Here is a 14,464-nt window from a genome sequence, read left to right on the forward strand (position 1 = left end):
CGCCCCAAAATAAAGTGCGTCATCACTGCGCGTCGCCTCTCTGTGCGCCCTGGAAGCGTTCTGTCACGTGGTTTTAGGTCACAGCAAATGTTTTTTTTTTTTTACCACATGGAGGTATACATGTGCGGTTTAAGGTAATTACTGATGTCAAATGATAGTTTTATTTACGCTAATTTAGCAGTTAGCTTTAGCGTATCGGCTACGCGTTGGAACTGGAAGCTTGCCGCGAGTCGATAACGCCAATGAGCTAGCAAGTCTCAGCCAGCGTTAGTAAACTATAAACACCGATTCTCAGGTGACAAAAGTCGAGTTTACCGTGCAAAAATGAAAGGGAAGTTTAAGCAAAACAACAAAAAGAAGTCTAAAGGTGATGAGGTGTTAAAGAAGTACATGTTCGCAGTGGGCGAGTTTGTCAAAAGCAAAGCGGGAGACGATGAAGCTGATGGCGAACATGAGTTGGGGATTGTCAAAAAGAAAAGCCGCAAAGAGTTACGCAAAGAAAAGAGGAAGATGAAAAAAGCTAAAATGAAAAGTTATTACCAGGGGGGAAAGGGTCTTGATGCACCTGCAAATGAGGGGGAGCAGACAGAGACGCCAGGTGAGGAACAACAACAACAACAGCAGCAGCAGAAGAAGAAGAATAAAGTGGAAAAAGCTCAGAAAACAAACAAACCAACCCTGGATCCTGCACAAGCAAAGGCCAAGAAAGCAAAGAAACTGCAGGAATCAAGGAAAAGGGCTCTGTTAGAAGCAAACGAAGACGAGGACAGAGAAATAAAGAAGTTAGAGCGCTGCCTTGGATTAAACAAGAGGAAAAACAAGAAGACTCTCCCACAATCGTTTGTGGCTGATGGATTTGATTACATCCTGGGTGCGCTGGACCCGGGCTCCTCAGCCGCCGGGATGTACGACAGTGACGACGACATGGACATGGCCAAGGAGAACTTTGAGAAACTTGATAAGAACGATCCTCAGCTGTCAGATGAGGACCAAGAACCAGGAGATGAGATGATGAGCGAAGGTAGTGATGAAGACCTGGGTTCATCTGATGAAGACAATGAGGAGGAGGATGAAATGGAGGATGAGGAGGAAGCAGAGGAGGAGGAAGTGGAGGATGAGGATGTGCTGGACGAGAGTGATGCAGCAGAATCAGAAGTTGATGGTGAAGCTGAAGATCTGGCAGAAGAAGAAGAGGAAGATGCTCAGGACAAAGTGACACCAGAGTCCACGGCTGAAAATGTGAGTTGGGATCTTGAAATATCTGTAAAAATCATCAAACTGCATTGAAATCTAATAATTGTTTCAGAGCCTTTTGGTTTGTAACGTTTTGTTTGGTCTCCATCTCTGTGTGTTCAGGTTGCCTCTGGAGCCGGCAGGTACGTGCCGCCGCACATGCGTGACACAGGAGACGATAAACGCAAAGCAGAGCTGGAGAAGCTGAAGAGGAGCGTTAAAGGCCTGCTGAACAGGTAACGTCTTAGTTGAGAACATCTGGTTGACTTGACCCATTTTCTGATACTGATGTTTGCATATGTGCTTCCCGTGTTGTTCGTCCGCGTGATGACTCGGCTGTTTCCTCCTCCTTGTCAGGCTGAGTGAGGCCAACATGGCGTCCATCTGCGGTCAGATAGAGGAGCTGTACATGAGCCGCAGCAGGAAGGACATGAACGACACCCTGGCAGAGGTGCTGCTGGCAGCCTGTGTCACCCCGGCCCTGATGCCCGACAGGCTGCTGATGGAGCACGTGCTGCTCGTCAGCGTCCTCCATCACACTGTGGGGTTAGAGGTAAACACACTCCCTCCTCTTCCTGCTTGTCAATTAGTTTACATACTGTATATATGCATTTAAAAGAGAGAATCAACAGAGGACACATAGTTCTTGCCGTGTTGTGGGGCCCTTCCGCTGTTTTAATGGCCGGACTGAAAGACACACAGCAGCTGACCTGACAGTGGACGTGAGCCCTTGGTTTATTTATTCGAGGATTGGCTGCTTTCACACGTCTCCTTTGTAAGCTAATGCTGCTTTTAATCAATTGGAAAGTGACATCTTACACCTCTGTTTCCCACACTGAGCATTGTTATCTCTCTGCTGTATTGACCCTGCAGCCACACAACACTCTGTCTAATTGGCCTCAGTCGATAGATGGCATAGATTTTCTAGTTAAGTTAAGTCACAATTTGAGGGATCTTTATGCTTATTTAAATTTAAGATGTGGTGATATTGGTTCAGTGTGCACTCTTGTTGAAAGTATGTAACTGATGGGCCTGTATCATGTCATCATAGATGAGATGAAAACGTTACAATAGTGATTAAAGGATCTGATGATTGTCTTTACCGCAGTACCTTTGGCTCACACTCCTGCATGTTTCTGTAGTTAATCTATACAACACATCTCCAGTCACTGCAGGCTAAACACGCTGCATTGTGGAGCAACTGGCTTTCTTTCAATCCCCCACAGGGCAACTGTACCGTTACTGTAATGACCCAATTACACCCCAGGGGCTCTGCTACACACTAATCGCACCTTGGATAGATACAGATACATTTTTTTCCTTGTTGTAAAGAAAAAAAGAGAAAAAGAAAAAGAGAGATCATAGGAATTCAGCAGCTTAGGAAGAGATTGATGTATCCATGACGAACATAAATGAGAAATGTGTATTATTCACTTTTATCAATTTGCAGGTAGGAGCTAATTTTCTGGAAACGGTGGTGCGAAAGTTTGACGAAGCCTACAAGCTCAAAGGGGAGGGAAAAGAGTGTGACAACCTGGTGGCTATCATCGCTCACCTCTACAACTTCCAAGTCATGCACTCCCTCCTCATCTCTGACATCCTGAAGCTCTTCGTCGGAGCCTTCACAGAGAAGGACATTGAGCTCATCCTGTTCGTGCTGAGGAACGTCGGCTTCGCCCTGAGGAAGGACGACGCTCTGGCTCTCAAAGAGCTCATCTCCGAAGCCCAGCGGAAGGCCAGTGACGCCGGGTCAAAGTTCGAAGATCAAACCAGGGTAGAACATTAATAAGTACAGAAACAGAATGAACTCTTAACCATAATTGCCATTCATTTTTAATAACATGTAATTATGTGTCAGTTTGTGGAGGCTTATCTAACAGGAGATCGTGTGTGAACATGTCCTCAGGTGCGTTTCATGTTGGAAACCATGCTGGCTTTGAAGAACAATGATATGCGGAAAATCCCAGGTTATGATCCCGAGCCTGTGGAGAAGCTGAAGAAGTTACAGAGAACTCTGGTGGGTGGATTCCACAACATGACCTCAATTTCTGACTCATCTTGGTTCTGCACTGACAGAAACAAATCAGATTCACTTTCAAGTCTTATTTAGAATTCTTGAAGGCAGCTCTCACTCGTTCCACCAGGGGGCCCCAGAGTCCCATCCTCTCAGAGTTGTGCTGATGCTTTTAATAATGTGCTGTCATTGTGACTGTTTAACAGTTTAATTGTGATGATATTGCATACGGTGTGGTTTAACATCTGGTGTTTGCCCGCTAAGTGCCTGGGTGTGACTAACCTCTGGTCAATGTGTTGCTCAGATTCACCGGAGCGCAGGCGGCAGTGACGTGAAGCTGCGGGTCTCTCTGGAGAATCTTCTGGCAGCAGAGCAAGTGGGCCGCTGGTGGATCGTCGGCTCCTCGTGGAGTGGAGCACCCATGATCAGCAACCAGGGCAACGCCAGCTCAACACAGAGTCCTGCACAGGGACAGGTACGGCACCTGAACAGCCCAGTACAGATCTACTTATAAGGGTGTGATGTAGCTGGGTTAAAAGTTCACGGTTATGGACTTGCTGTAATGAGGAACATTATCTCAATATCTCATCATCTGATCGTGGTGTTTTCCCCAAATGTAGTTGATTTAAAATGTGCTCAACTCAACTGAAAGTGAAATTTCTCTCACATAAATAATCTCTAAAGTTCATTCAGGAGACAAAGTTAATGCAGCAATGTTACTTTTCTAAGGGAAGCCTCATTTACTTACCATTCATCTTAATGCAGTAGATATAGAAAGTGAGCACCGGCCTTTATTTGCTGATACAAAAGGTTGTTATTACTCAGCAACGCCGGCACTGTGATTGGTTTGTGTGAATGGTGATTGGATTTGGTCTTTCTAATAATAGATTTCTCCCACTTAACTGTTATCGCTGTTTGTTTTGTTTCAGTTTAGTGCCAAAGTCTTGGAGCTGGCGAGGAAACAGAGGATGAACACGGAGGTCAGGAGGAACATCTTCTGTGTGCTCATGACCAGCGAGGATTACCTGGACGCCTTTGAGAAGCTCCTGAGGTGAGACATCGCTCCACTCTGTGCCTCTGTTTGTTTACTCTGAGCAAGGTTTCATTTTCTATGCACTCCAGCTGTAAAGTCGATAATTCAAAGCCTTTTGTTGTTGTGAAGGATGGGCCTGAAGGACAAGCAGGAGAGGGAGATAGTCCATGTTCTGATGGACTGCTGCCTGCAGGAGAAAACCTTCAACGCCTTCTACGCCGTGCTGGGAGAGAAATTCTGCTCCTACGACCGTCGCTTCCAGGTAAACACGCTGTTATTTAGAGCATCTTGTGAACGTGGTGAGGTACTGGGTTACACTGTGTGTGTCTGTGTGTGTGGGTGAGTGTGGCCACCCAGTGTGACCTGCGGTTCACCTCTGCACTGTGGGAGCCTCTCACACCTCTCAACTCCGATATGATTTGACTCAAACTGTGAGTGCAAACAGTGGCAGTGACACCAGGCTTCCGACTCGGCCGCCACACACAGGGAACCGGCCCCTATCAGAAACTGATAGCCATTGTCCTCATCAAAGAGCTTCAACCTGAACTGGTGGGAATGTTTGTTTTTCACATGTAAACTGGATCTGGATGGGAGGATCGCCTCTGTGGAGAAATGGTGGTTTCATTGTTTCTGTTCTCTCTGCTGTCTTTCAGCCTTACTGATCTTTAAGTTGTGTTCTTTGTTTTTGAGTAAATCTATGCTTTGATCCCACTCTGCATTCTGCTAGATGACATTCCAGTTCAGCATATGGGACAAGTTAAGAGAGCTCCCCAACCTCTCCAGCAGCACCTTCAGCAACCTGGTCCAGCTGGTCACTCTCTTCCTCCAGAAGAAAAGTCTCTCACTCTCCATACTTAAAGTGGGTAACCATACTAACCATCAATACCTCAGCAGTATAAGTCTGTGAATATACAAAATGTAATTCTCTACTCTAATTAGTTTGACAGTCCTTGTAACCTTAAAACTTAGACTTAGATGCGATTGAAATTGTTATAAATGATTCAAGCGTCGTCTGAGTAACAGACCAAGATGAGGTTATGTGATTGTGAGTCAGTTACGCAGAGCTCAGTGATTTGTGTTTGATGGTCTGTGCTTCATGTCTCTGTAGGTAATAGAGTTTGGGGAACTGGACAAGGCCACCGTGCGTTTCCTCCGACAGGTGCTGAACAAACTGCTGAAGGAAGCTGAGCCCGAGGATCTCGCCCACATATTTGGAAAGTGAGTGTCATCGCGTCGACCTCTGGTCCACTGGCCCACATTGTAACTTGTAAACGCCACTCCTCTTCAAGGCGTAGCAATCTGTGAAAATTCCAAAATCAATGTCTGTCATTGTTTCCCATCCTCCAGGATTTCAGGAATTCCCAAGCTTGGAATGCTGCGGGAGGGCTTGAAGCTTTTCATCAGCCACTTCCTGCTGAGGAACGCTCAGTCGCAGGGACCAGCTGAACAAGCGGCGCTGCTGTCAGAGCGCGCCCAGGTCGCCACCAAGGCCATGGAGGCCAAAGACACCAAGCTGAAACTGTAAAACACACGCACACACACCGACACACCGACACACACACACCAACAAGCTGAGGCCTTGTTTGAGTGGAATAACACAAATTAAAAAGAAATGTGTTTTGATAATGTTAAATTATTATTTGTGCTTTGGGGATTTGTTGGAAAGAACGGCTCACATGTGTAAATAATTTTAGTTTGCTTGAGGGTAAATACAGTGTGTTATAATTGTTTATAAAGACAGAGCACCCATCATATTCTACATATTTCAACTATCTGATACATCAACCATGCTGGTGCTGATATTTTTGTACATCCAATAAATATCTGATACACCTCATAAAATGACGGTTTTGTCATCAAATTCTCCATAATCATATATATCCATAGCTTTTGAATCTTGGAGTGGAAGAGACTCGTTCCTCTTACCCCCTCCCTTTTTCTCCTCTCTCTGCGTGCTGTGTGTTTCTGAGTCGGCCCTCTTGGAGGCAGCGTGGAGCTAAGGAGTTAATATGAAACTGCTCACACACCTGCAGCCATTCATCTGAGCTTAACTGAGTCTATTTACTCAGGGACACAGAATAAAGGACATGAGAAGGAAGTCTTTTTCAGCCCCAAACACGACTACTGCTTAGTGAATATTGCTGTCGTTATCGTTTTCTATTGATATTTCCACTTGGCCAGCGTGAACGTGACGTGAACAAGAGCGGAGAGAGAAAGCAGAAGTGCTGGAGCGTCCATTCAGTGTTTACACGCCCTGATGAAATGACCCGGCGCTTTGACTGCAGCCTATGCTGTTTGTTGGCTGACACCAGGATCTGCCCGCATGTTTAGCATAGCAGAGTCATTCTGTTACATTTGATACTTGCTCCTATTAATTTGAGCGGCCCGCATCAATCCAAGGGTGGGGCGAAGCCCCGAGGTCAACAAGCGGCCACCAAGGTCAGCCAGAGGAAACGTCCTTCACCGACACAGAGCTCAAACTCCTGAGGAAGAGAGCGCAGACCAAACATCCTCAGGAGGATCACCAAATGTACTGTGGCTTCGCTTCCAGCTGAACTGCTTTAAATCATGGAGCAACTGACAACGCAAATGGAGAAGTTGCTCTTGGAAAAGGCGGAGATATGAGATCAATAGGCTCCCTGTGCTGCCCCATACACTGGCCATTGTGTGCAGACGTGGGCCAGACAGTCACCGTCAGGCTTTACCTGCTGTACTCTGGGCTTGACCCGCCGCTGAACTTTGATTTAGTCTGCTAACGCTTAAAGCAAACAGCTGAGATAACCAGCAGATCTCTCAGTAATCCTGATACAAATGCAAGCTAATCAGTCAAGCCCCGTTCCAGTTTAACGCTGATGACTGTGGGAACAATAATAACAAATAACGCTGTCACACCGCCGTGCTGTTACTGGGTTACTAATGCCTGTGTGTGTGTGGGCTGTGAGTCATTGATCTGACCGCTCACAATATGGACACATGGAGGGACTTCATCCAAAGATTATCAAATGAAGCAAGATGATGAATTGGGAATTAGGGTGGATTTACACACCTTAGTCACTTCATAAATGTTTTAGAGAGTCAACTTGCGTTTGATAATTATTGGATTTTTTAAAATAGAATAGTTTTAATCATTCTTACACCTTGAGTCCAATTTAACATTCTGTTTGTGTACCTTTAACGTCAATCAAACTGATGTCAGGCTAAAATAAACAAAACTTAAAAAATAAATTCCCACTCTTCACATCTCTTCTGCTTTGCTGAGCCTCTAATGTTTTATTGTGAAAAACGAGATTGAGATTTATAGGGTTGGAATTTCGCTAGACTATCATTTAAATAAGCCAACATTAAATTTAAAGACCAAGGATATTGTTCAAGTTCAAGAAATCTGTGATCTAGCAAACAAAATGACAATGTACGAACTGAACCTGTTGTTGCAGCTGGACAGCAACTAAATCTGAGTTTGTTTTGGAAAATGTACATTTCACGCCTCAACCTTGGGCAATTTTCAAGCAATCTGTGAGTAAAATAAAGGATATAAGTTAAAATTTAAAAAATGGTTTTCTAGTTCTTTTGTTTTTGGGGGGGGGGGCTCTTTGCTGGGGGGCACATGTCTAGTTCCCCTCACAGCAAAGCGCGCCCCTGCTATAGGGCTAAACGAGGTAAACGCGGTGTCAACGCGGTGTCACCCCGGTCTCACTGAGCGTGAACGGGGCCGTTTCTCGCCTTTATTAATCCGAGCCCATTGCTAGTGTGGTGCGAAATGTTTCCTCCGTCTGCTGCACGTTTGCACGCATCCGACAGCGCTATTAGCGGTGATTCCCATGACCCCGAGCTGTCAGGAGCCAAGGCCGAAAAACAGCTCGCATCAGACGGCCGTAAATCAGCCACAGAGCCCGGAGTGACCATGCGAACAAGCGCTCCCAAGTACCAACTCCCATTTTTTTTTTTTTTATTTCTTACAAAAATTCACATCATTTGCACCAAAGAGAGACGCTAAAGAATAATTTAGCATGCACTGGGATGACCGTTTTATAAATACAGTATACAAAAATAAACGTAACATTTATTTACCAGCGTGATATGGCACAATTAGAACAGCACAAGAGTAAAATAAGGCCTATACACGACAAAGATGGGAGAAGAGCGGAGTATGTAGAAGAAGAAGGCTTTCAATATTACCCTGCAGCAGGGCGAAGTCACGATCAGCAAGGGGGAGGATTGAAAAGTCCTGAGCCCGTTCACAGCATTTGCATATAAACCATGCGTAGTCACAGATAAAGAGAGCCTAGAGAGCCTATATTGCTGAACGATGCGTCATCATGTGCGTGATAAAACTGCCTAACTGTTTATTACTTGGTTATTACTTTTCACCGATATTTTCTTCTTTTTTTTTTAATACAAAAAAAATGCGCATTAATTCCACGTAGGTGATTTAGAGGTTGTGTTTACATGCAACTGCATTTTTTAGCCAGAGTCCCCCCTTCCCCTCCCTCCCCTCCCCTCCCCTTCCCTCCCCCCCACAGTCTCCACAGACCCGCTTTTCTCTCCCCCTTCAAGGCTGCGGGCTGATGTCACTGGTGTGATTCCTCTCGTCGTCTGAGGAGCAATCTGACGAGTTGTAGAGGAAATTGTCGCCCTCGTCATCGTCACTGTCCCTGAAGTCTCTGATTCTGCCGTTTTTCGAGTCCGTTTTGCTTTGATAGTCCGTCTGTTCCTGTCCGTCACCTTTCTCCTGGCCCCCCTTGCCGCCGCCTTTCTGCTTCTCGGCCTCCTGCGCGGCCTGTTCTTTGGCCTTCTTACTTCTCTTCCACTTCATGCGTCTGTTCTGGAACCAGATCTTAACCTGGAGGAGGAAATGAGAGAACACACCGATGCGTTTTAAATCAGCTAAAAATTGATAGAGAAGTGAGGTCATCTGTGCGTAAAAGCCGCGTAAAGGTCGCCAAACTCCCTGACTTTGACCTCAATCAAGGTTGTCCATCAACGATTTAGTCTGATTTTACATTTGTAGATTTTCCTTATTTATATTTGACTCCCGTGCCTGAATATTCTCGACGCTAAATACGAACGGCGGGGAAATATTACAAAATAAACCTAGTCAATTAAAAAAAATAAAAATCTTACATGGAATGAGACTTTATAAGGTCGTTAAATTGTTGAAACTGGCCAATATCCACATAGCAATGCAGTGAAGTCGACCTCTTTCGCCTCAAATGTCCTTATGACCCAATCCACTAAGAGTCACAGCTGACATACAGCATTTAAACAATATAATTATTATTATTATCATGAATCTAAGGGGGAAAATTACACTACTGGAGGTTTTTCTGTATTAAATTAAGACTATAGACTATAATAACAAACGTGTATATGTGCCGGTGTGTTACCTGAGTCTCCGTCAGCATTAAGGAAGTCGCCACCTCGAAGCGTTTGGGTCGAGACAGATACTTGTTCAGCTTGAACTGATGCTCCAGCTCCAGCAGCTGCTGGCTGGTGAAGGCGGTTCTTGGTCTCCTGCACTTGCCAAGCAGGTTGGACTGCGCCTGAGCTGCAACATCCAAAACGACATCAACGTCACATTAGGAAAGTATAACACCCTGATTCCTGACACCAAATCCTACAGGTTCCCATTGGACGATTTATAGCCAAAAATAACAGTTGACTTATATTGAAATATTTTGAAACGCATGAAGGGGGGATTTATTACGTGGTCACCCCTCTTGTGTTATTATATAATAAAGTTTAATTATCTACATGCCGCCGTCCACTTCTGAATATGTCCACAGAGAAGCTATTTGCCACTTCATTTTGAACAAATCTGTTAAAACGAGCAGAGACAAAAAGGCATTTATCTGCTGAGCAAATAGCATGTGGACTGTGGGTTTCACACTCCTCTGCCACTTTCCCACTGTCCATTATCTGTCCATTTTAGTTCCTCTCAGAAAAAACATCATCTTGCGACAGATTCATTCATACACACCACGATCACACACACACGCCGAGCAGCTTAAGGCGCATTAAATAATTTTTGGTGTGAAATGTAAATAATAGAATATCGGTGTGTGTGTGCGTGTGTATGTGTGTGTGATGCAGCAGAGATTCACATTTAGATCTGGATTATTTTGATTTGTTGAAGTAAAATAATCAGTGCGTATTACACACACGAAGGGATTTAACACTTTGATTGCCAACATATATCAACATGATGTGTAGTGATGATATAATAATAATAATAATAATAATAATGAGTAATTATGCGTTTAAATTCCATAATATGTAGTCACTTACAGTTAAAATCGGACATTTTGGGCAGCATCATCCCGGCTGTGGAGACCCGGAGCCAGTGGTCCAGCTGGAAGGTGCTGGCTGTCAGCTTGATGGGATCGCTGGTGTGGTGATGGGAGCTGTGTGGGTAGGAGTAGGACAGCGCAGGGTGTTGGCCTGTGAGGGCAGCTGCCGAGTAGGTGTACATGGGGTGGCCGTAGAGCGCCTGTGCGGGGATCCCTGCGGTGCTCTGCGGGTGTAATCCAAGCATGCTGTGCGGGCTGTTGAGGAAGCCCGGTTTCGGAATCAAACCGCAGGTGGAAATCCTCGGCGGTGACGGCGTCTCTGCGCGTAAAGTCTCAGCGCTCAGGTCCGCAGCCGTCACGCTTCCGGAGGAGGACAGAGAAGTCACCAGAGCCAGCGGGGAGGTCTGCACTCTGGGTGTATCGACCGCCAGAAGCGCGTCGATGCGAAAGTTTTTGGATTTCTCCATCTGGCCCCGGTGCGCGTCCTGGTCGGAGGAGCAGACAGCGGCGATCTCCCTCCTCTCCAAAGTTCTGATGCGGTCCGGAGTGTGAGAGAGCAGCTCCGTGTCACGCTTAATCCCACACACACGGAGCCGATTGGTGCAGCCGCGTTAAGGGGGCCGTCCTAAACCTCACCGTGCCGCTTTCCAAAACCACCGGGGAACACTGAGCCGGACGCGTTAGGGCTTTTATGAAACACCGCCGTCATCAGAAAATGACGCAAACATCTGAGACAAATCCTCATATTTCCCAGCAGTTATTAAGGAATCTGATTTAACTGCCGGTCTTATTCATCTACAGGGAGCCGGGGTCGCTTTATTAATGCAGCCAGTGGGGGAATATGAGTTTTGGGGGGATTATTAACGCAATCAAGCACAATTTAATCTACAAAACCCGGAATTTGTGAAGTTTATATCCAGTTTCTGTTCTATGTGTTCCAATCTAAGCCTTTTCTAAATCTTTTTTTAGAGGATGTAGCTGCTGTTTTATATTGACAGGTGTTCCTAAAATGCTGCCCATTTCTTCATGTAGACACTGAACGAATCATTCGCTGCTTCATCTTTCATGTAGTCTAATAAATTCTATTTCTCAAAAATATCCACATAACTTCAAAGCCCAATAACTGCATGGAGCTGCTGCGTAAAGTAGATAGATTGAGTTGCCTATTAAACTGACAACTCAACGCACCTACCTCACCTTTATGATGCTACACGTTTACTTAAGTTCCGTTCCAATAACACACTTAAATATGATTATAGAACAGGTTTATCCACATTATAAAGGTTTTTTTTCTTTTTTATTCACCTCTTGAAATGTCAATTCATGCCAAATTCACACATGATGATGAAGAGTTCATCTCAATCTGCATCATAACTGAAAACATCCAAAGGCTTGTAATGTAAACAGGAAAAATGTTACTTTGATCAAGCAACTGGAGAACGAGAACAGTTGAGTGTGTCATCATTTTGATCAGAATCAGTCCAAGACACACACACACACACGTTTGGTAATGTTTTGTTAAATGTAACATCACTAAAAGGAAGAACAGTTCATTTAAGGACAACGAGTCCAGCAGTTAAATAGGTTGAGTCCTACTTTACACAGAGGACATCAAAGTTTATAAAAATAAGCAATAAGTGAACAATGTAAACAGGAATTTGAAGAAAGTGTCTCAATCCTTCCTGTTTCCCTTTAAGTAAGTATGATTATAGATCATCCGCACTATCTCTGGAAATCCATATGTATTTTGAAATATTTTGCAATTCTCTTCTTAGAAACTAACAAATCTCTGCTTCCCCCCTCATATAGAATCTACAGAAGAAGTCTTGCGTCACATTTAGGCGCATGATCGACGAGGAGCAAAATTTGGTAATTGAAAGCCTCTAAGTGTGATGAGGAGAGAGATGTAATAGGCCCGAGGCTGCGGGTGGCTCCGGTCTAATAAGCCACTTAAAGTTAATGGAAGAGGAGGTCAAAATGAGAATTATTGACACCCCGTTGCCCTTAACCTGTCTACCAATAAAGCTGATTAGTTTTTGTCAATTCATCAGCTAACCGCGCTCCGGGGACGTTTATTTGCTCGGGGGAAATCAACAAGTCACCGGGTAGTTTTCAAGTAACGGATCGCCATTTAATTGTGGACCTTGATGATCATGAGCAATTACAGAATGATAACGGGGAGATTGATGTGTGCGGGATGAGAGAGAGAGAGAGAGAGGAAGAGAGAGAGAGAGAGAAAGAGAAACCGACGATTTGCCACCAAACGTCCCCGTTAGATTTATACGTATTTCTGTGCGTAAAAATGGCGTAAATGCTGATGATGCGAGGATATTATTTAGTATGTGTGTGTGTGTAAATGATGAATTATTCGACCCCGGGGTCCGGAAATAGATCTTTCACTTTGCGGAATCTGCCCCCTGTGCCCACATTGCATCTTCTAAAACGCATTTGTTGTCATTTTAATTTGATTTTTATGCCATCTAATATAAAAACAAAACCTTAAAATAGCAATTTGGACGCCTGTGTGTGTGTATGTGTGTGTATTCCCGCTATAAGAGGTGGATGGCGGGAATATTATGAATTATAATGATATTGTTAGGGGCTAAATAAACATTTTCACCTCTGGACGTTGAGCGGAATTGTTTAACGAGACTCCAAAAACCGCAACACTCCAATTAAACTCCATTTGATCAGGTTTGCCCGTTATTCCAACAGGCGGAGTCCTGGTCGGCACACGCGCCTTATGTTGTCCCCCTCCGCGGGTTTAATTTCATTAAGGGCCCCCTGCATGAATATTTCTATTAAAGCCGCGGTGAAATATGGAGCCATTTAGTATTGGCCTTCACCGATCACCAGGATTTATGGCCCCTTTTCATCACATCTAGGGGAGAGAAAATTAATAAGGCCCGCAAGATGGAGCCGGACCCTGAAACCCCGCTCTTTCCTGAAAGCTGTTCATTTGCTCCCTAATTACTTTCACAATTAACTAAAATACAAATCAAAGTGACAAATCGGGATAGTTTATATATTAATTACCCTCGCTAAATGCTTTCATTATGAAAAGGCAATTTAAAGGGACCCGCGCTGTCTCTGTTAGGAACGCTCGCTGTTAAAGTGGCGCAAATCAAAGCTGCTTTGAAAAACATTTGTGGCTCATCATCATTTCTTCTGCTGCGATGTGTCACACTGATATCAGCGTCAGTATATGAGAGAGAGAGGGGAGTGTAAAGCTGCAAGGAAAGAGTCGCCAAACAGCTCAAAGTCTCTCCTGTCAAACTAAATATCGCCGCTTAATCTGTCGCAGACGTGTTATCGATACACGCTGGATGTATCGATACACCTGCGCCTGTAACACACTCAGTCTGAGCTTATTGATGGAACCATTCACATGCCTGCTGCTTTAAAAGCTTTATTCATTCAGCCAATAACATAAAAAGCCAGTCTGTGGAAGACATCATAGCTCAAATTATAATTATTATTTTTGTTACTAATATTTCACGTATTTCTACCACTTCAATAATCTTTCCCTATAGGTGAAAGAAGGGAAGAAACTATTTATGCCTCAAAATATGCAGGGAATTATTGTGGCATATGCTCCTATTTTATATACATCATAAATGTAAAGAGAACAAAGGATGGAGGAGAAAGGAATAAGAATAAATAAAAGACTCCAAAGCTATTCCATCTTTTTTGTTTTGAAATGTCAAACATTCAAAAACATTTACTAATTTTACAACAAATTTAATGTCAGTGTTATTATATCCTAATGTCAAACAGAAATGCCTACATTTATCCCTGAATGAACTCAGCACGAAGCATCATTTACATGTTTGTTAGTCATTAAACTGCTAAAGTTGAATATAAACTGAATCTGATAATTTCCAAGTAAAATGGCAG

At 44.2% G+C, this 14,464-nt stretch overlaps 2 protein-coding genes across 2 annotated transcripts; one reads left to right on the forward strand and one right to left on the reverse strand.

Annotated features, from left to right (window-relative positions):
* The first annotated feature begins 41 nt into the window (after nt 1–41).
* Nucleotides 42–6,110, forward strand: nom1 (nucleolar protein with MIF4G domain 1). Its single transcript, XM_076161077.1, has 11 exons — nt 42–1,239; nt 1,357–1,469; nt 1,591–1,786; nt 2,684–3,007; nt 3,140–3,250; nt 3,552–3,722; nt 4,177–4,298; nt 4,410–4,542; nt 5,008–5,139; nt 5,389–5,498; nt 5,628–6,110. Exons 1-11 carry the CDS (start codon nt 325–327, stop codon nt 5,803–5,805), a joined length of 2,505 nt encoding a protein of 834 aa, XP_076017192.1. The 5' UTR covers nt 42–324; the 3' UTR covers nt 5,806–6,110.
* Nucleotides 6,111–8,829: 2,719 nt separating this feature from the next.
* On the reverse strand, nt 8,830–11,034 carry mnx1 (motor neuron and pancreas homeobox 1). The gene is made up of 3 exons (XM_076161152.1): nt 10,566–11,034; nt 9,665–9,825; nt 8,830–9,120 (listed from the first exon to the last, which is right to left on the reverse strand). The coding sequence occupies exons 1-3, from the start codon at nt 11,032–11,034 to the stop codon at nt 8,830–8,832; spliced, it is 921 nt and encodes a 306-aa protein (XP_076017267.1).
* Nucleotides 11,035–14,464: the final 3,430 nt, after the last annotated feature.

The sequence above is a fragment of the Genypterus blacodes genome, unplaced genomic scaffold (assembly GCF_046128005.1).
Source record: "Genypterus blacodes isolate CSIRO-AG114 ecotype Tasmania unplaced genomic scaffold, CSIRO-AGI_Gbla_v1 ptg000110l_1, whole genome shotgun sequence".
Lineage (NCBI taxonomy): Eukaryota > Metazoa > Chordata > Actinopteri > Ophidiiformes > Ophidiidae > Genypterus > Genypterus blacodes.

What these genes read in the sequence shown, in the direction of transcription:
- nom1 (XM_076161077.1), top strand. Translation starts at nt 325, where the DNA reads ATGAAAGGGAAGTTTAAGCAAAACAACAAAAAGAAGTCTAAAGGTGAT. An exon ending in AGAGTCCTGCACAGGGACAG is followed by an intron (nt 3,723 to 4,176) that starts GTACGGCACCTG and finishes GTTTTGTTTCAG; the next exon opens with TTTAGTGCCAAAGTCTTGGA. An exon ending in CCTACGACCGTCGCTTCCAG is followed by an intron (nt 4,543 to 5,007) that starts GTAAACACGCTG and finishes GCATTCTGCTAG; the next exon opens with ATGACATTCCAGTTCAGCAT.
- mnx1 (XM_076161152.1), bottom strand. Translation starts at nt 11,034, where the DNA reads ATGGAGAAATCCAAAAACTTTCGCATCGACGCGCTTCTGGCGGTCGAT. An exon ending in CAAAATGTCCGATTTTAACT is followed by an intron (nt 9,826 to 10,565) that starts GTAAGTGACTAC and finishes TGGATGTTGCAG; the next exon opens with CTCAGGCGCAGTCCAACCTG. An exon ending in TAATGCTGACGGAGACTCAG is followed by an intron (nt 9,121 to 9,664) that starts GTAACACACCGG and finishes TTCCTCCTCCAG; the next exon opens with GTTAAGATCTGGTTCCAGAA.